At 47.0% G+C, this 20,246-nt stretch overlaps 1 protein-coding gene across 50 annotated transcripts in view; it reads right to left on the bottom strand.

Moving 5' to 3' along the window:
* Positions 1 to 20,246, bottom strand: part of LOC135259824 (lipopolysaccharide-responsive and beige-like anchor protein) — a 207,272-nt gene that overhangs the window by 56,346 nt on the left and 130,680 nt on the right. For all 50 annotated transcript variants that reach the window (XR_010331386.1, XM_064344595.1, XM_064344597.1 and 47 more), the window contains 2 exons: positions 710 to 827; positions 226 to 328 (listed from right to left, as the gene is read on the bottom strand). Coding sequence is in view for 49 of the 50 variants with exons in the window: in XM_064344595.1 (XP_064200665.1) it covers positions 226 to 328; positions 710 to 827 (221 nt within the window). In the remaining variant the exon portion in view is untranslated. The remainder of the gene's footprint in view (positions 1 to 225; positions 329 to 709; positions 828 to 20,246) is intronic.

The raw sequence follows: 20,246 nt of genomic DNA, 5'->3' as shown, positions 1-20,246 counted from the left end.
AACCAGCTGCCCCACAAGCAGCTGCCCTGCAATGCAATGCTCACTGCCTTTTTCCGGAACATTCCAACTGACTCCAATCTCAAAACAGAAAGTGTCACTGAGTGCAATAATGATTACTTTCAGCTAACGACATGACTGTGAGTGACAGCTTTTCTTAAGTGAGTGGACAGACAGTAGTGGACCTGTGGTAAGGTATCACAGTGGGGGTGTGTGTGGGGGGTTTACCTGGTTTGGGGGAGCCCAAAGTTGGTCCCCACCCCCACCCGTGGAAGGCTGTGGACCACCTTCTTCACGGTGGCAGCGTCAGGGAAGTTGAACATGACAGCAGCTGCAGAAAGACAAAACCAGGACACGTTATGAGGCCAGAGACCAGAACAAACTGCGAGAGACCAACTTCACCTCACAGCGACATCGCCACCTCTGCAGGCAGGCACTTAGTCAAACACATCCGTGTGATGAGAAAAATGCCCATGTTTCATCAAACATGAAAACAGAATTTCTTATCACAATTATGGATAAAATGCTAACATGCTAACAAGCAGACCGCTGATGATTCCTTCATTTGATGAAGTACAGATAATAGAAATCAATTACTTTGCAAGGAATAAAATAAGCTTGTTATCTGCCTATCAAGAATATCAAACCAGGTGAGCACAGAGGGAGGAAAGGAGGCAGAAAGAGAGGGAACAAAAACGAGAGAATCTCTCACTCCTGTTGGCCATGAAGATCTCCAGGGCGGTGTTCTGCAGGAGGTAGCGTCTGGAGAAGGCGGCTCGGATCTCGGTGAAGAGCCATTTGCCGTGCAGGCCCTCGGTGTAGGCCAGAATCTGCAGAGACAGGGTAAGGGCGGGGGGAGAACACAGTATGCTTCTGTTCAGCTGTATCATGAAAGAGAGATTTCATGAAGATTTCACCGACTTCACTCGGTTGAGAAAAAGGGCAGTGATCAGTGATGTAATGAGGGACTAGGCATTTGTCAAAGTCTGTTTTTGCTCTGTGGTTTTTGGTTTTTGTTTAGAGGATGTCCCGGCCGTACATTTACGAAGCTTTACTTCACCAGTAATTTGACAGTAGCTCATTTTGTGTGTAATGTTCCTGTTAATGTGGTGCAAGTAAGCAAAGCTGACTTGAGTTGTGAATGAAGTTATTGATTGGTTGACTGATTTGAATTTGCTAATTGTAAAGGTACGAGGTTGAAGCTATACAGCATAAAAGATGTATAGGTCTGTTTTAGCATTAACCTTCTAAACACAGTTATGTACAGGACGAACTCCTGTGGATTTTAACAGTATTCATTATTATTTACTGAGAATATAGGTTGACGGCAAAGCGATATTCAGACCAGGCGATTAGACGTTTACAGACAGCCATGAACCCACTTTTAAAGACTTACTCTTGATAGTGAATTTATTGGTTCTAAGCAATAAGGTAAGCCCTGTAAGAGCCAAAGTGAATTAAACCAACCGACACCATCTGACTCAAATAAAGGCCTTCAGGAGGCAAAAGGAACAGCACAATGCATTAACTGGTCTCAGTATCAAGCAAGGCATGTTCACAGTTAATACAATATGCTGCCCGGTATACTATTAATAATGTATAGCCCCCAAACACACACACACACACACACACACACACACACACACATCTGTGGAAGAGGAACCGTAAGCAAATTGACTTAGAGTAAATGGAACATGCCCTCTCTCCCACTTTAAAAAACATCCCATTATTCCAGCATTCAAAGACGCGTGAGCGAACAGGCCCCGCCGTTGGAAACAGGTGAAGAGCCATTTATCCGGCTGCCGCCAGACGGGGGAACCCGCAGATGAACCCCAGCTTAATCTCTCTGCCGAGCCGCCGCTCGCCGGAGTCACTTGCTCTGGCGGGTGTCACGCCGTTTGACAGACGCGCGTGCCCGAGTCCTGCCGGCGTTCTCTCTGATCCCCTCTTTAACCGCGACTCGTTTTCCCGCTGCCTCTTCCGGTATCTCCCGTTCACATTTCAGAGCAAAAAAAAATTAATAATAAAAAAAGTGACAGAAAGGCTGTAAGGCAGTGGTAACCAACCCTGTTCCTGGAGATCTAACGTCCTGTAGGTTTTCACTCTGACCCTAACTAAGCACGCCACATTCATCGGCTAGAGATCTTGTTGAGCGGCTTATTAGTGGTCAGGTGTGCCAAACCTAACAGGATGGTAGATCTCCAGGAACGGGGTTGGGTACCATCGCTGCACGGGGGACATGCCAAAAGGGGACCCCTCACCCCTCTCCAACATTTATAAAAAAAATTATTAAATGAATAAAGAGACTGGAATGGGTGGTGAGCTTACAGGGCCGCTCTGGAGTATCGGCTCTCTGAATTGCTCGTTAAGTCGATGGTGTTGGAGGAGGCCGGGGGTACTGGGGCCTAGTGGAGAGGTGCTACTGCCTGGCTCTGCCGCGCTCAGTCTCTGGGGCTCAATTAAGCGTGGATTAGGCAGAGGGCTGCCCGTCCGCGGGACCCGCGCGGGTCTCAGCGGGGCCTCCGCACTCTCCACCGCGCGGCCGGGCGAGGGGGCAGTCACCATGGGAACCAAGTAGCGCTGACCTGCCTCTCCCGCATGTGCTGCATTTCTACACAAACGCACGTTTTTCTTTTCATCAGCTCAACAACAACAGAACTAGCAGATTAAAGGCAATATAATAACACAGCCTTTAATCTGATAGTTATAATAATAATGTTTTGGACAAAAGAGGGCATATATTTTATATTAATTGTAGGTGTGTAAAAATAGAAGGTACATTTTTTTAAGCTATTACAGTATCGCACCCACCATGTCCTAGAAATGAGCTAAAGTGAATTTGCTGGGGAACAAGAGAATATCCAGGAAATGACTGAGCCATCTGAAATCTTCAGACCTCTGTGTTCTCAATTTCATGTCATTTTACAGAGAATTACAACCAAATAAATGGAAAAGAAATCCACGAGCAGTGTTTGCATTGCACACACATCAGCTACTATCATTAAACTGTGAACATTCCCTTTGAGGTGCTTAACCTTATCTTAGCTAGAATGACACACTCCTTATAATACACATACACAGCCTGACCTCAAATCTAAATAACAAAGAGGGAGTCAAACAACCAAAGGTTCAGTCACACACAGCATTTCAATCACAGCGAAGCAAACATCCAAATTTAAAGATGAGGAAATAAAAAATAAAAAAAAACAATAAAAGAGATAATATATCTGACTGTTCATAAAACAATCAGAACTGCCGCGATAAAGACAATATTCAGGTGATTTATTTGACTCTATAATGGAAGCGCGGCGCGGTCTTCATATCACTCAAACTCTCCGAGGAGTTATGGATGCGCTGCATTCATAAACAACGACAGAAAATCAGTTCGTGACCTTAAGGCGTTCTGATGCAAAGTGACAACAAAAGCGATATTCGCTCAATCTGGCAAAAAAAAAAAACGCGCAGACATTTTCTGACGGGCCTAAAGAATGAAAGGGAAGTTACCGGGAGGGCCCGCGGCGTGATGCTGGAGAGCGCAGCTGAGAACGCGTCGGCGAACGAGGCGTCTCCGCGTTCCCTTGTCCCCTCGTCCGGGTGACGTACACGGCCGCGGTTATCCGCCGGCACGGAGGGCGGTTACACGTAGGGGGCGGGCCCCCATATTTCACCTCTCCTGTACGCGACCGCGGAAACGACTTGGCCTCCCGACCTCGAATTTTGCTCCGAGACAGAGATATCTGTCTGGAGAAAGCAACGCTGTTTCTCAGGCGTCAGCCTGACGGTTTTGTCTGACGGTTTTTATTTATTTATTTATTTATTTATTGCATAAAAAAGGAAAAAAACTGAAATTGCGTTAGCCGAAGACTCCCCCCGGACGGCTTTCTGATCCGTGGAAGAGCCGAAATCCCGGATGGACTCCGCCGACATCAAAGAGCCCCTCTCTTGGGGCGGCCTTTCGGAGCGGACGAGCCCCTCTGACAGTCCGGAGGCGGCTGTGATGTGCGATATGATATTTGTTCTGGACCGCCGCCCCGTGAAGTCTCTCTCTCTCTCAACCCCGCAAATAATCCCATCAGCTGGAGCGCGCGGCGGGGTCGCTCGCGGCTCGGAAACTCTCCCCGGTGACCCCCCCCACCCCAAACCGCACCCCCCACCCCCGGACTGAGCTCTCAGGCCGCTGCCGCTGCCGCTGCAGGCCGGTGCCATAAACAATCTCGCCGAGAGGTCTCGGCGACGCACACAAGCTCCGTATGAATCACCGCGGGCCCCCCCCGCTCTCCCGCCCGGAGTTATCGCTACACACTCTCTGCTTGTCCCATGATAGATTGCGGGAGAGCGCGAGGTCAATGCAAAACGCTCACCTCCAGGAGAAATTGGGGGGGGCGGGGGGTGGTGGTGGTGGTGGTGGGGGGGCGCCAAATGTGAATTAAGTCACAAGAAAAAGCGCAGGCCGGACAGACGTGAGATGAGTCTTTGTCAGTGGCCCTCAAGAGCTGAAAGGACCGGATGATTTAAACGGACGCGAATGAACTGGAAAGTGGCTCCTGCGCCACTCCTATTAAACTTGGGAGAGACACACGGTACAGGTCTGTGTGGACATCTGCAGGCGTGCTGGGATGCAGTCCTTCAGGGCACCCTCACTCTCAGCCACTCTCAGCACTGGCCGGACGCTGAAAACCCCTCTCCTGCTTGTGCTCATCTGCAGGTGCTCAGTGAACAGCCACGCCCTGCTCGGCAGTGCTCAGACAACACCAGCCGTAGAACGAAGGCTATACCGTCAGGCAAAACTATCGCCATCATTTAAAAAAACATTTTTAAAATCCAAATATGCTTGATGTGTGACAATTTTACATTTCAGAATTCTGTGCTATTTTATGTTAGCACACAACAATGTTGGTTATTTTTTAATTCACTATTGAGGGAGAGCATGCAGTAGGTACTATAGACCCATTGTTTACAACAGCCCACTTGACTGACTTTCTGCTGACAAGAAAAAAAAGATCTCGATCTTTTCTGCATTACACTTTCATTCCGACTCCCACTGGCTGGGGTCAGAGACGTCGCAGAGTTCAATTCCAAAGGGTAAAATGGAAACAAACAGCGAGCGCGTCTGGTGAAGGTGAGCCTCGGCACGGTGGGGTGGGGGTGGGGGGGCGCGTTCAGCCGGTGCTGGGGCGCGAGCGCCGTCGTTTGTCTCTGTCAGGGGCGGAGCGGCCCGCTGATGAGGAGGGACACATGAAGGCCGGTCCCGGGCCCCCACCGGCTCCCAACGGACGCCCCTTTGATCCCGGACGAGCCCCACCGCTAACGTCGCGAAACCCAGCGGCTTCCTCCTCCAGGGGACTCGCCCGGGGACGGCGACGCGGCCCATGCGCTCGGACAAAATCGAATTTTCGGCGGAAAGGACACCCCCCAGGGCCTGGAGGGTGAGTGCGTAAGGGAGCGTGGGTAAAAAGGACGACGGAGGCACAGAATGAGGTTTGCAGACGGGCAGACGTGTGTACGCCCGATAAGACTGCCGCGTTAAAAATAAATAAGGAAGCATCTCTCGGCTCGAGAGACAAAAGCCCCATTTACGCAGGACACAGGAGGCGGACCAAACGCTTCACTTGACATATCACTGCAGCGAGAGTAAATGATGCTTCAAAAAAAACGAAAAAAAAAAAACCCTTGTCTGAAGAGGTCTGGTTTAATATGCGTTCTGCCACCGAAGGAGAATTAGGCGAGTGAAGTTCAATTTGTATCCTGTTATTAACCCTCTCCACAGCCCCCGACGGGCTCGACGATAACGGATGAAGGGTTTATTATTACATTTCGGACAGCTGAATTGGCGTAAAAGATAAGGTGACGGAATTAACGAGCGTAAGCAAATGGGGCGATCAATCAACATCAAGCGGAGAGAGGCTATCACAATGTTCAGAATATTCAGAGAATTCATGGGGGGAAAAAAAACACAAAATAAACACAGCGTTCCCTCAGCAGAACTATACAGACCCTAATCCAACACTCAGTCTCAATATAACACCTCTCCTCCTAGCTAGTCAGTGTGTACGCACTTCACAAATATCTCCAGACTTGCAGGTGGTTCTGCTCACACTTGACATAATCAAGGTATTTAACTTGTAAGAAAAGCAGACTGTTAGATTTGGTCATTCACAACACTTGATTTAAGTCCTTAAATATACATAGTCGGAGAACTGTTTCATTCACTATAGGATTAAGGTAGGCACAAGTTCCAGAATACTGGACAACTGCTTAAGGGAATTAAAACACCCCTGAATATATTCTTTTTCCCCCCAAGACATTTACAATGAATTAAAGTAAATTGTCAAAAGTTTTGGGAGTAGGTGTTTCACATAATCATAGCAACATATTCCTTCACTGGAACATGGCATCAACTACATCATAAAACAACAAGATCTCATAAAAACCTATCTTAACAAATCGATAAATAGAAAGGGCTTATATAAGTGTAAAAATGTGCACTTTAATGACTGAGACTCGCTACAAGTTCACACAAAGCTGTGCCTCAAGCTCCCCTGGCTCCTCGCTCCCCCAACGTGTCATCCCCCATCAACCAATGAGTTCATCAGATTAATGAGGGTTCAGACCAAATCAGCAGGGCCTAATGAAAGCAGCGGCCCTGCTCCGCTGCAGCCCATCGGACCCTGACCGCAGTGACACCGGCCCCCTGATCACAATTAAGAGGAATCTGTTAGCTGCATACGGGAAAACCAAGACGCTCCACTGCTCTGCGTCTCTGTGCATTCGAGGTGGGGTGGGAGTACCGGAAGCGATGCACTCTGATAAACTGCTTTAATTACTGAGCTGGCTGTGCCATCAACCGAGGAGAAAGGAATTCAGGAGCAGTGTGCTCAGTATTCTGCAGTATCGGGCCGCGGTAGCGTTAGAATCGGGAGATTGGAGAAAAGACACATCGGCATTAGCAATGCGTTAGCTTGGTAGCTAAAATGAACAGAAAATCTAGGGTGAATTGAATTTTAACACTGCTTCTTTATAGCGACACAAGAACCTTAACATTGCGCAAAGATACACACTCATGACGGCTGTCGTTGTTTTCTAATGATCACATTTTATGAAGTTAAACCAAATGCAGCATTAAAAACTGCCAATATACTCAATAAATTAAAAATTTCAATAGAAAGCATTAAGTGTAATTGGTGACTAGGATAAAGAAATATCCATTTGCCAGCTATGCTGTGCCTTAATGTAAACTTCAGCTGTACTTGTAGCCTCATATCAACTGCAGTTCACTGGAACTAAATATTTTGAATATTATTTTTTTTATTTGTTTCAGGTTGTACTCACTAAACCAAGACTTCCCCTTCACAATGGCTTTGATGAGTGCACGGTCTGAATATCACCTTATAAGGACTAAAGCCACTCTGTCTGCAAACAGGTTAGTCTTTTCACTTTCTCTGAACACCATGCCAGGAGCTTAGCCTTCTGAGCAGGAACAAAAGCACTGTGCAGACTTCCAGAAACTTCCACTGCGCTCTTGGGCTTAATTGCAGGGGAGGAGTGACGACTTAAATGTGTCGACTCATTAAACATTTAGCCCAGTGTAAGCCGTGGCGTGGGCTTAGGAGGGACCTAATCAGATGCCGGTCAGGCAGAGTAACACTGGATGACTGTTCCACAAGCTACAGAAGATTAAGGGTGCTTTTGAGCAGGCATTGTAGGGTGCTTTTGACACAATAGAAAGTTCAATGTGTGAAGGTTTGACTTTTCTTTTCTTTCTTTTTTTTAAACAAAATGCAACTCATTTCAAAGAGATCACAGGCTTCAGAGGTATAAGCCCTTATTCAGTGTGAGCATGTGAGTTTATATGGGGGGGGGCTTTAACCTCTGAACTGATAAAAGGGCAGTGATGGGGGGATGAGATGAACAGCAGGGGAAAGGTAGAAGACGGGAGGGGACAGAGGGCGAGCGTGAAATTTGTCGGACGTAAGCAGAACCGGTCGACTCCGGGCCGCCCTCCTGCATCTCCCCCGGCCTCTGATGAATATTTTAAACCCGATCCCATCCTGCTCCATCGGGTCCACAGCATAAATGTGTGATTATGTCTATGAATAATACAGAGCTACACATTAAAGGAGAATGGAGTATGTGCTATCAGTGAGATTTAACTTGATTTTAATCAAAAGGTAAGAAAAAAAGTAAACTTTCATTTGATTGGTTGTACTAGTTCATTGTTAAATGAAAGTTTCCTTTTTTCTAAACTTTCGAATGCAGGAAGTGATCCAAAAGACAGTTGTCCGCCACACTGTACAAGCCGGCCGACCGGAGTCGTCTCACCCAGGCCTGAAGCGAGAGGAGCAGAGAGGATTTTAGAGACGGACAGAACCGGGCGCGACTCTGAGGCATTGTTTCCGCCTCCCTCTAAACCTGCGGCACACATCAGACGATTTCGGATTACCCGCCATTATCTCTTTCATTCTCTCTCTCCGCTTTTCCAGAAAATTCCATCTCGCCATCCGCCCACTGCTTTTTTTTTTTTTGGGGGGGGGTGGGGTGGGGTGTTGAGGGACCGCGGAGAGGTGCGTTTTCCCCTAATCCCGCTATTATTCTGGCTCTAATTGGATTGGAAGCGGGGGCGTATGAAAAATACCCCTCTCTCCGGCTCGCGGGGCTGCGGGAGCACAGGCCGGGAGGAGAGGCCGGGAGGGAGGGCGCTTCCGGAGAGAGAATCCGCAGGGATCAGGGGGGAATTTAAGGCGACCCCAGCCGAAGACCTCGGTTCTCTCGTCATGTCCTTAAGCAGGTAATGCTCTCGGTGAACGCCGGGTTCACAGAACGCAAGAAGCAAAACAAAAAAACTCAAGTGCGCACACTGACTGAGTCACAATGCTGTGTGTTCTATAGATATCGCCTGTCTGTATTCAGCATTTCAGTTCCCGGGGCAACCAAAGTGAAACTGGATTTTTTTTTTTAATTTTTTTTTACAAGCACCGGCTGAGGCTACACCAGAGCGCACTGGTTTTGCTTTGGTTTGTTAAAAATAAACGTATTGTCAAATCATATCAAAGCTGAAAGAATGACTACAGCTCAAATTAAATTACACCAGACAAAATTTCCTCAGGGAGATAAGCAAAATATTAAACGTTACAATCAGTAACACAAATTCCCGCTTAATATACATATCTACATGTTGACTGTAATTCATTTATAAGCTAAAATGCAAAAACTGATATAAACTGAGCTTGTCGAGATGCATTTTACTTTAACGTGTTTATGCATCAATGAGGAGAGCACAGCAGGGTTCTGAAGCCTACACAAAAGAAAATGTCCAAACGAGAGGGAACGCCATTCCATTTAAAAAACGAAAGAGAGCCAAAATGGCGTTTTTCATCAAAAGATTAGCCATACGGCTTGGCAACTGTGTCCCCATACGACAACCAGGAGAGCGAGAGACCCTGTCCAGCAATGGGAAGACGGAGGACGGCGGTCAACCTCGAGCGTTACGACGGCCACATGAATCAGCCCTCGGCCTCGCCTTTTAGCCGAGAGCCAGCCCGCGGCCGGCGGGAACAACGGACAGAAGAATCAATCAGGGGGAAGTCGAGCTCGGGATGTGTTCATCAGCCGGCGGGGTCAGGCCTCCGGATGCCGTGCGACGGGGGGCCGCTCCTCGCGCACACTCCTTCGCACACATTCTACGTCCCGCACCTCTCCACCGGCCAGGAGGGGGCGCTGGCGAGCCCGGTGCAAGCAATTAAGCAGAGTTCTGACACCTGGATGGAGGGAGACCTATCATCTCTCACCCCTGGTTTATGGGAACCGATTAATTTTTTAATTCAGGAGGATTTCATCTACGCGGTTCCTCCGCGTGTAGCCCCTCCCCCTCATTAGCATATCCGCAGCTGAAAAATCGTGCTCGCGTGGGACCCGGGTCTGCCGAGGCAGCGGAAAAGAAGGGAGGGGGGCGCAAAGGAATGAAAAAAAAGGCTCTGTGTAGCAGAGGATGAAACGCTGTAATACGCCTCCCTCCAGCCCCAAGGGCGTCCACTGACAAAAAGCGGCATCGCTGCTCGGTACTCTTCCCCTTCTCTCGTCCTCAGACGGGGATTCTGCGCTCGCTAGGAAACGCGCGGTATATTAAACCTCGAAGGCAGAGACGCGACGAGCTCCTTCCTCCCCTTTTGAAGAAGCGGAGTTGGGACGATAACGCGGACGCTCTTTACCAGCTGAACTCCGTTATGGAATCGCGGTTTTAAAAAGGGGCTTATCGGGCCGGGCCGCGGGATCAGAGGCCTCATTCGCGGGGCGGCGCGTGCGCGAGACTGCGACGGCCTGGAGTGAGTAAATCACCGTTATTGATGCGGTCAGCCGGGGCCAGATAAGGGAGATGGAGGAGCTCAGCGCCCAGCAGGTTTTCAGGCTGTTTGGCGGGAACTCAAGAAACGGAAGCCGTGTTGCAGCGGGGGCCCCTAGTCGCCGCTACACCGCACAGCCGCACTCTGCGTACCATCGCGAACACGGACGAGGAAAGCGAGGCAGAAAGCAACTTTGGGAGAACTCCAGCGTTCGCTCCGCCCTTCTTGCCGATAATTCACGTTCGCCGATTTTGAACTGTCAAGTAGGATCTCGTCCTCGGGAGGAAGTGGGGGGGGGGGGGGGAAGCGCATGAGGAAAAAGTTCTGGAAACTTCTCCTGTGTCGTTTATCGGGACCAGAACAGGAAACGTTGCTCATTGTCCGCTTCAAGGATTTCCCGAAAATGAAAAGAGAGGGGGAGAAAAAAGCTAGGGTATTAGGTTCGATCCCGTTTCTCAGATAAATCGGAAGTGAAAGCCAACATGGAGAATGCTCTTTGACGGTACTAATGATAATGAATCAGTCCGCCGTTTAGCTCCGTACAGTTTAATTTCCTCCAGGTGCTGCGGCTGCGCTGCGGTTTCTGCCCCGTGATGAGCAGGGCGGGGGCGAGCGGGTGGGGGGAGGGGGCAGAGAGGGGGCGGGGAGGAAGGTGCGGCTGTCCTCCGTTCATTAGCCAGGCCACAGGTAGGAAATATAAAGGAGCACACAGGGCTCAGGACTCAGGACTCAGGACTCAGGACTCAGGACTCAGGACTCAGGACTCAGGACTCAGGACTCAGGACTCAGGACTCAGGACTCAGGACTCAGGACTCAGTGCTAGATGAGAAATCAATAGGCCCTTAACTGCACCCTCCCTCACCATCAGGTATGGAGGCGGAGGCTGGCCCTGGTGGGCAGGGCTGGTAGAATGAGCCTGATGGCTTCAGTATTCCATAATCCCGCCCCCACCAAACACACACACGCACGCACGCACACACACACACACACACACGCACACACAAAAACACACACACACATACTCCTTCATCCTCCACACCCACCAGAGAGGCGCTCTGTCTCACCCGTATGCGCAGAACTCGGAACAGAACGTACCCCCGAACCGTTACACACAGCCAGCCGGGCCGGCTAGCGAATGCCGCGGGCTCTCCGCCCCGTGCGCTGACAGCTTACACAGAACAGAGGGCCGTAACTGTCACGCCACGCCTCTCCCTTTTCACCCCGACGAGGGCGTTATCAGCCGGGGGCAAAGCCCTGGAACACGCAGAGCCCGCACCGCCCCGTCATCCGGGCTTTTCACTGCCCTGCGTAGTGAACCACCAAAAAGGAAACGACAGGGAAGCGATCCATTGCAGGAAAGACTTTGTAAGCCTGGTGTGTGAGAAAATGCATGCGCTCATTTAACAACGACACAAAGTTCTCGGGAAAGTAATTTCTTCTCAAGTTTTACCCTCAAGGCGTTTCCGAGGCGTTTTTTTGTTTAAGCGTCAGAGGACATTACACGCGGCGAATTCGCGAGCGGCCGGCACGGAGTTGGAAATTCGTCAAAATTCAAATGTTCCACTGTTCAAACGGCTCCTAAATCCCGTCTGCTACTTTGGGATTAGCATCCGCTAACTTGGCACGGCCAGCACATCTCCCCCCCCCCCGCCAATAGTTTCTGTCCAATCGAGCGAGCCGATCGTCTTCGAGGTCCTCCCAGTCCCGGCCCACAATCCCTTGCGCGAATGGGAAACGTGACTCCACATGTAGAGCGGAGGCTGACAAACGGACGGGAAGCCCCGGAGCGACGGCCGCGGCGGAGTAAAGGGACGCGCGCATCTGCCCGATGACATCACCGCGTCTGCCGAGCAGATGCAAGAGGTCCTGCCAGGCAATTAGCCCCATTGGCCCATTCCGGGAGGGGGGGGGGGCTGTGGGTGGGGGGGTGCCGCCCACTGCGAGAGCAGCTGGGCTCCTCCGGAGTCAGAGGTGGCGGAGTGCAGGTGGGGGGAGGTGGGGGGGTCACGTCGAAGAGGACGCGTATTTTTTAAGAAAACGTCTCCAGTTCCGCCCCCACCCCCCACCCTGATGAAAGCTGCGAGTGATGGCGTGAGTCCCCCCGTCCCCCCCGCCCCCCCTTACCGCTAACTTGAAAGCGGGTCCCGTAAATCAGCGAAACGCTCCAATAAAACTGTGGCAGTCCCGGGCCTCCAGACTGAGCGCGCTCAGACTGCGTCCGTCCCTCGCCGTGTTTCAAACGAAACGCTGGAGATGAAAAGGAGTTTGGCTCCGCGCTCCGAGCCGCCAGGCTCAGCGGCTGTGTTTTCAATCCAACGGCCTTCCTTAGACACAATAATGAATAACTCGCAACATACAGGCTTTCAGATTAACGGTGAATATTAATTTACTATGGTTTAAACAGTCCAATTATGACTGAAAACGTTGAATGCATTAGGTCCGAATACCATGGACTGGAATTTTCAAAAGGCAAAGAATTTATTATATTATTCTTATTATCATATTATTTATTATAAGAATTTGTGATTATCCAAAATGATGACAAACTGGTGATCTCTGAAGATAGATATTCAGAACATGGTGGCTTACAAAAAAAATAATTAAACAAAAAAATATATCAGTATGTTTCCTGGAGGACAGGCAAGATCCTTGCTCAAAATAACAGACAATTAATGTATTGTTAATTATTCATGTTCCAGGCTGCTAGTGTTGGTAAATTCAAAGCTGTTTGCAGAAATCATTACAAAGTAACAACTGTCATTTCAGACACTGTTTAGAGGGAGTGGCTAGTATTCAATCCAGGGGATGCATAAAAAAATGTAATATCAAAAAATAAAATAAAATAAAAATTGGAAACACATCCATTACCCGCACCGTGACGGACAGGTGAGAGCTGTACAGCGGGCTAATTATTTCCTTTCTAATGCGCTGTTCCTTCAGCTTCGAGCGGCAAACTGTCACCCATCCTCAGCTGGCGCACAGTAGCGCAAGGAAAGCCAATTAGCGAGCATCAATCACAGGGGTCATGAATCAGAGCCCAGACTCCCTGTAATTCCCTAAAACAGGGAAAATCCCCCGTAATGAAAACAGATCCTTATTTTGTCATCCTTGTCCACGGGAGCGGAGACAGTCGGCGGGGGTTCGGACGTGTCGCGCGGGCCCGCGTCTGTCCGACTCCCAATCCCAAATTGCGACCTTTAATTTCTCAGACTTACTGACTGCAGCGGTGCGAGCCAGATCTGCACTAATGAACTCATCGTTAAGTGCCAGCGTGTAAGAAAACAAGGGGAAAGAGATATTCTTGCGTGAAGTAATTCTGCGCGTGCATTTCAATGTTTTAAATAGTCAGCTGTTTAAATAGATAGTCAGGATAGGATATCCTGGATAGGGGCATCAAATACAAAAAGTATCAAAATAATAAATAGCAATTAAAAAAATATCTTCTTCTTCTTCTTATTATTTTTATTATTATTATTATTATTATTATTATTATTATTATTAATAATAATAAGGCGTTCTTGCAAATAAAGTACCAAAATAATGAACAGTAATAACAATCCCACTTTGTAATTATCATTGCAATTATCAGTAGTAGTAGTGGTACTAGTAGTAGTAGTAGTAACAGTTGTAATAGTACTAGCAGTAGTAGTAGTATTAATTGTAATAGTAGTAGTAATGATTTTTCATAATGCGCTGAGCCTTCGATACAGAGAAGTGCAGAACCACTGTATGATGCTATACGTTCCCTTGGTCTTTAGTTTCTCTGTAAAAACAAGTTCTGGCTGTTCGCTGGGAGCATGACAAATCCCCCCAGAAAGAAATCCAAACGCAGACTGGGGTGGGGGGGTGGGGGGGGATGGCCAGCAAGGTGATAATAAATAGCAGCTTTTAAAGGCCTTTTGCCAGAGTCTCCCTGAGGAGCTGGGCGGGGCCGGGGCGGTCTGATGGGGGAGGGGGGGGGGAGGTTTATCGGACATGGACACTGTCCAGCCCCGTCTGCCGGATCGCCGAGAGGGACTCCCACAGACGCAGATCAAAGCCAGCTCGCTGCGAAGCCCCCGTCCCCCCCCCCCGTCCCCCCCTCTTCCACCCAAAGCCACTCTGACTCCTATTCAATACTAAAAGAAGCTCTTTAGGATCCGCAGATAATGCAGAACGTTTTGATTAATGAAACGGAATGGAGTGGAGAAGCCCAGCCAGAGCCAACCAGCCGGCCTTCAGGGGCTAGCAAAGATCTTCTTTTTAAAGATCCGCAGCGGTATACCTGCAGCTCGTTTCTTCGCTGCCGTTTTCGAAAGAGCCTAAGATTAGTTATCGTTTAACGTACAGCCGGACTGGCAGGCTCGACGTAAATTGCGTTTTTTTCCCTGGATAAATTGACATGTATCTGCAGCTGAAATCTGCGCTTTGCTGGAAGGTAAAACAGTGACATTCTTTGCTCAATGCATCCAACCAAAGAGTTTCCCTAGGTTTACATTTCTGATCCGTATCTACCTGAGAGCAGATCTGTTTTGTGTTGAGCTTTAAAATGTTCCTGTTCTCCTTCTTTTTTTTGAGCACCAGATTTATTAAAGGGCATCTGCAAACAGCGCTCGCAAGAGACATTTCAGCGATGAATAATGCCTTACTCCACTGCATTCTCCCCTCAGAAGGAGAGCATCTGAAAGTAGACCGAGTAGCACAGCAAAGGAAACTAATGCGACAGGGCAACCCAGCCCTACACAGACAGAAGAAACTAATGCGACAGGGCAACCCAGCCCTACACAAACAGAAGAAACTGATGCGACATTGGCAACCCAGCACTACACAAACAGAAGAAACTAATGCAATAGGGCAACCCAGCCCTACACAAACAGAAGAAACTAATGCAATAGGGCAACCCAGCCCTACACAAACAGAAGAAACTAATGCAATAGGGCAACCCAGTCCCACACAAACAGAAGAAACTAATGCAACATGGGCAACCCAGTCCCACACAAACACAAGAAACAAATGAGACAGAGCAGCCCAGACCTGCACAAACAGACGGCCTGCAGCAGTACCCTCATGCCAGGCTGGCTGGGATGCACTAAGGCGAATGAAAGCACACAGAAACCTAGAGTACCACTTGAATAGGAGGTTTCTAAGTAGGGAACAGAACCCCTGAGGTGATCTGACTTAAGGCGATCTCATTTGACAAAGCGAAAGCCTGTAAAAGCTTCTCAGACGCAAAATGACCGATTCAGACACAGAGCTGACCTGAGAAGAGCGCTCACAGAGTCTGCTGGGTTATTTTACAGCGTAAGATCTATTAAAGCCGTATTATGACGAACTATTCCCATCTGATGAATCAGCCCATGCATTCCGTTCGAGAACCATTAAACGCGTACATTAACAAAGAGCAGACAAGGCTGCAGAAATGTAAAGTTAAGTTACTGCTCACGCATGCGCCGTTAAGACCCGTCTCACAGAACGAGGTCTCCAGCACTGGCTCGTCTCAGAGCTGTGTGTAACGATATTTACACAAAGCCATCCCGACCGCGCGGCGCATCGGAGATCAGAGCCGAAAGCCCAACCCACGCCGAGGCAATGCTGGGTTACAGGGACCGCTCCTTTCCCGACAGGAAATGACAACACGGCAGATGAAGTCTGAGTCCTTTCAGGGAAAAGGAAAATCCTACGGTTTGAGAGTTTTAACGTCTCAGATTTAATGTACACATCTATCACCAGCGGTGCACTTTAATGTCCAAATCTGTCGATTCTAATGTCTTTCGCAGCCTGTCCCTCGATGGAAAGGATTTTGTTTTACAAAGGAAAATACACAAATCTCAAGCAATTAAATCTCCTGAAACTACGGTCTTATATTCCACCTCTGCTTGCGGGGTCATTTAAAAAGCACCATGGAAACCTGTATCAAATTCACTGTGCACAGTATGACAGGCTGCAACTGACATGATCAATCACAAACTGATGAGGGCACTGTACTGTCGTGAACGACAGCTATGTCATTTTAGTGGAAAAAGAAATAATGATACAAGATGTCAGACTTCTGAATTCTCCCAAAAGCACAGGTCCTCTCTACAGTAAGGAGCCTGCAGGCCACGCCCTTCTTTAATGAGCGCCTCCTTCGTTTATTGCGTTACTCATGAGTTAAGGTGTGCTGCACCTTTAAAAACTCCACGTACCAGTGTGGCCATAAGACGTCATGCACTGAATAGCCGTTAGAGGATAGCTGAGAGAGAGAAGAGACTGAATGAAGAAATACAGCGTTGGAGTGTTTATTTTACATTATATTTGGACATTTAGAACAGCTTTTAGTGGCCATTAATCTCTTCGCTCTTGCGCTTTCTACAGAAGATAGACACACTGAAAAAGTACAAAAAAGTAACTTGGGAGTGAAAGAAGGCAAAATAAAAATTGAGCACCATAAACAGTTACAGGGTTTCATCAAATGAATGCTTAATCTTAAGAGTTTTAAAAATTTTAATTACCAATCTTGCTTTTGCATATAGCCAACAGTAGGTGATTCTCTTTTCCAGCTTCAGTGTTAAACAGAGAAGTGGATACTACAGGAATGTTCAGTAGCTAGCGTAGCAGCGTAGCAGCAAAGAGACTAGGCTCTAGAGTACTCACACATATTCCACATACGAGAGAGCACATTTCCTTTAAGAGTAGCTTCCTCTTCTTCCGAATCAGCATATGCAATGTAAACTCATAAAGTTAATCTTTCTCTGTGAATAATATTCTATGGATTGCCAGTTACATCTAGGGGTTGATGAATCAAATCAAGCAAAGCTGTGGTATCTCTGAATTCTGGAATCCATAATATAACGCTCAGTTTTTTTTTTTGCATCACTTTTGCAGTTGTGCATTTAATTTGCACATCAAAGTAGTTAATTTCTGGATTTCTGCAACTACAAAACCAAACCATCTTGAGAAAGCACTTTAATGTTAAATGAACTGAACGGACTACACTAATATGAACAAGCTTTGCAAAACTTCCTAATTGATCTCGCTGAGAATATGCAATACATTTACATCTATTTAATATCACCAGACATATAAGAGAGATCAAAAATACTGTCAAATCAGAGGGAACTGTAAGGGCACTCTGTCCGTCTCAGCTATAGGCTACCTGATGCTCCTCTGTTTTTGAGCTTGTTAGCTGTCTGCAGTTGAGCAACTGGGGAGCCACTGCTGCAACTGTCAAGTGTGATGTATGGCATTATTACACACAAGCTCGCGCACGCGCGTGCACACACACACGCATGCACTCACCCACCTGAACACGCACATGCATGGAGCTTAACAGCACCAAAGTGCTACTGTCAGGCTCTGAACAGACATGGTTGTTCACAGCAGTTAAAGAGAAGAGATGAAATGATAAAATAAGACTGGATGTGTGCGTGTGTGTGTGTGCTTACGTGTGAATGTGTGTGCCTGTGTGTGTGTCTGTGTTTGAGTGTGTGTGTGTATGTGTGCGTGTGTGCGTGTGTGTGCATGTGCGTGTGCCTGTGTGTGTGTGCGTGTGGGAATGCGCGCGCGCGTGCGCGTGTGTATGTGTGCGTGTGCGTAGGCTGCATCCTGTAGTGTGCTCTCTCTTGGTTTTGTTTTTAGTCACTAGATGGTGGAGAGGGTCCTCTGATTACTCGAATAGCAGAAACCATATATTCCGACACAGGGAAGGTTACTCCTCATTCAAGCCGCTATCGCATTTCATATTTTAGACTTTTGTTGGTCCCTTTGTTTTCCTCCAAAGACTGTGTTCGCAGTCATTTGTAATTTATTATTTTTTCACAGACATAAACATGACAAAACAGACTGCATGCTGTAACACTAGCCAAAATTTTACAAAAAAAGATTCTTCAAAAAATAAAAAATGAATAAATAAAAAGGACCCCTCCAATATTTCTCTCATTAGAGCCGCCATGCTCAGCTGCATAAGGAGCTCTGCAAGAGCTCACGCTGCTAAATCGTTTCTCTGTGTTACCCTGCAGCAGTTTGAGATTCATCACCACTGAAAAAATGTATGGAAATGACAAGCAATGGGCATTAGGCATTTTCTCATACTGTAAGCCTATCCTATAGAAGAACACGTCTTTCTCTCGCTCCCTCCCCCTCTCCCTTCAATTTTTCTAGTGCTACATTGCGAAAGTTAAAGACCAGAAGGGCCAAACATGCAAAATAAGCAATGCCGTTTCAGTTTCATTCAGGTTCAGGTGCAATGTGGATCACACCACCACCCCCGCGGGGAAACTTTAAACAAGATCCACCGTTAAGAGAAACGGCACTTCGGACGCAACGCGCTCTGGGCATGAAAAACTCAAGACAAATTTATTCAAGTACTGAATCTTATTCTGTTCTGTAAACACCTGGAGCAAACAGAACTGTGTGTGTGTGTGTGCGTGTGTGTGCATTTGTAATCCTGCTCACTATGCCAAACAATGTGCAATCCATGCATCTGATTTTTAAAAGTTTTAATGCCAAAATAAATACCTCCGAAAAGTAATGGCTCAGGTTTTTGTGGCAAATCTCCATAACTGGTTCACAATTCAAACACCTTTTCATATAAATATTTCCATTTAATTAAAGCCTTCGTGATCTTGTGTATTTTAGGTTCATCTCCTAATCCGTGTAGCATTTAATTTACTCTCAACGTAAAATTTGCTAAAAGAAACAAAAAAGTCGATTTCCTTCATATACCCATTAGCGTGCAATACGGAATATTCAACGTACATGCCTTCAAAATTAAAATAAGCGATTCAGTTCGCTATGCGCTAGGCTATAACACTGTAAAGGTAATGTATCAGCACAGTTCGTTACAATAATTTGGTGACACCTTGTATAAAAATATATTTCGAATTGACAGTAGTTCTCCAAGAAAGATTTCTAATGACAGGCAAACAAGCCCTACTTTACTTCTGAAAAACGACCATCTAACTTGATCGCCAAGCAACACTATTCGGCCAAAGAAAACCGGGTAAGACAAACAGCGGGAAGGTGGAATACATATTTGACTTGGTATGGCTTGGTAACGACATTAATTGATATTTTCCGTTTACCAGTGCATACTTTGGCAATGGGTTCTAAAGTCAACACAAAGCCGCGGTGCCATTCTATAGTGATTCTCTCATTTGAATAAATACGAATATGTTAATTAATCTGGAAATCAACTCGGTCAACTAAAACATATTGAAGTGCAATTTTCTTAACTGAAAATGAGCGAAGATGTTATGCTTATACTATTATTATTATTATTATTATTATTACTGCTTTAATTATTATTATTATTATTATCATCATCATCTCAGATGTCACAGTATAATATCAGTAATTACTGGGATACAACAAAGGAGCAAAGCATTAGCTGCTTTAAATTGTAGTATTTTCAACCAAAAATAAACATAGCTAACCCGACCTTGTGCTTTCCGCGCCGTGTCTAGGTGGAGCAACAAGGTGCAATTGCCCTCTCTTAATATATTAAAAACGTAGCTACTATTACATTTTTTATAAAACAATAGGCCATTAGTTAAATGGATTTAATATTATTTCTATGCGGGCAAGTATGTGAATTGATGCGTGCAAATGCGTGCCTGTGGGAGTAATTGTTTAACCATATTTAAGTAGGCTGAAATAGGCTACTTTGCGTATTCTCCACGGGCCAATATTAGATAGACATTAGATCGCTTTATTTCACATGCTGACATCGTGGACAAGTGGACATCATGTACACGCAGCCTGTCAATTTTCAGAAACTGAAAACGGAAAGAGGACGTTTGGTCTGCAAAGTGAACAAACGCCAAAATTCAGCAGCACATCAGGACTAAATTGTCAAAATGACTGTTTACATTTTTCAAGCATTCGTGAATATAGGTCGATGATAAGTCATGTATAGCAATGCCACCCCACAGGACAAAATGCAAGAACTCCTTA

Source organism: Anguilla rostrata, chromosome 7, assembly GCF_018555375.3.
Source record: "Anguilla rostrata isolate EN2019 chromosome 7, ASM1855537v3, whole genome shotgun sequence".
NCBI classification, from domain to species: Eukaryota; Metazoa; Chordata; class Actinopteri; order Anguilliformes; family Anguillidae; genus Anguilla; species Anguilla rostrata.
This window is presented reverse-complemented; position numbering and strand designations above follow the sequence as displayed.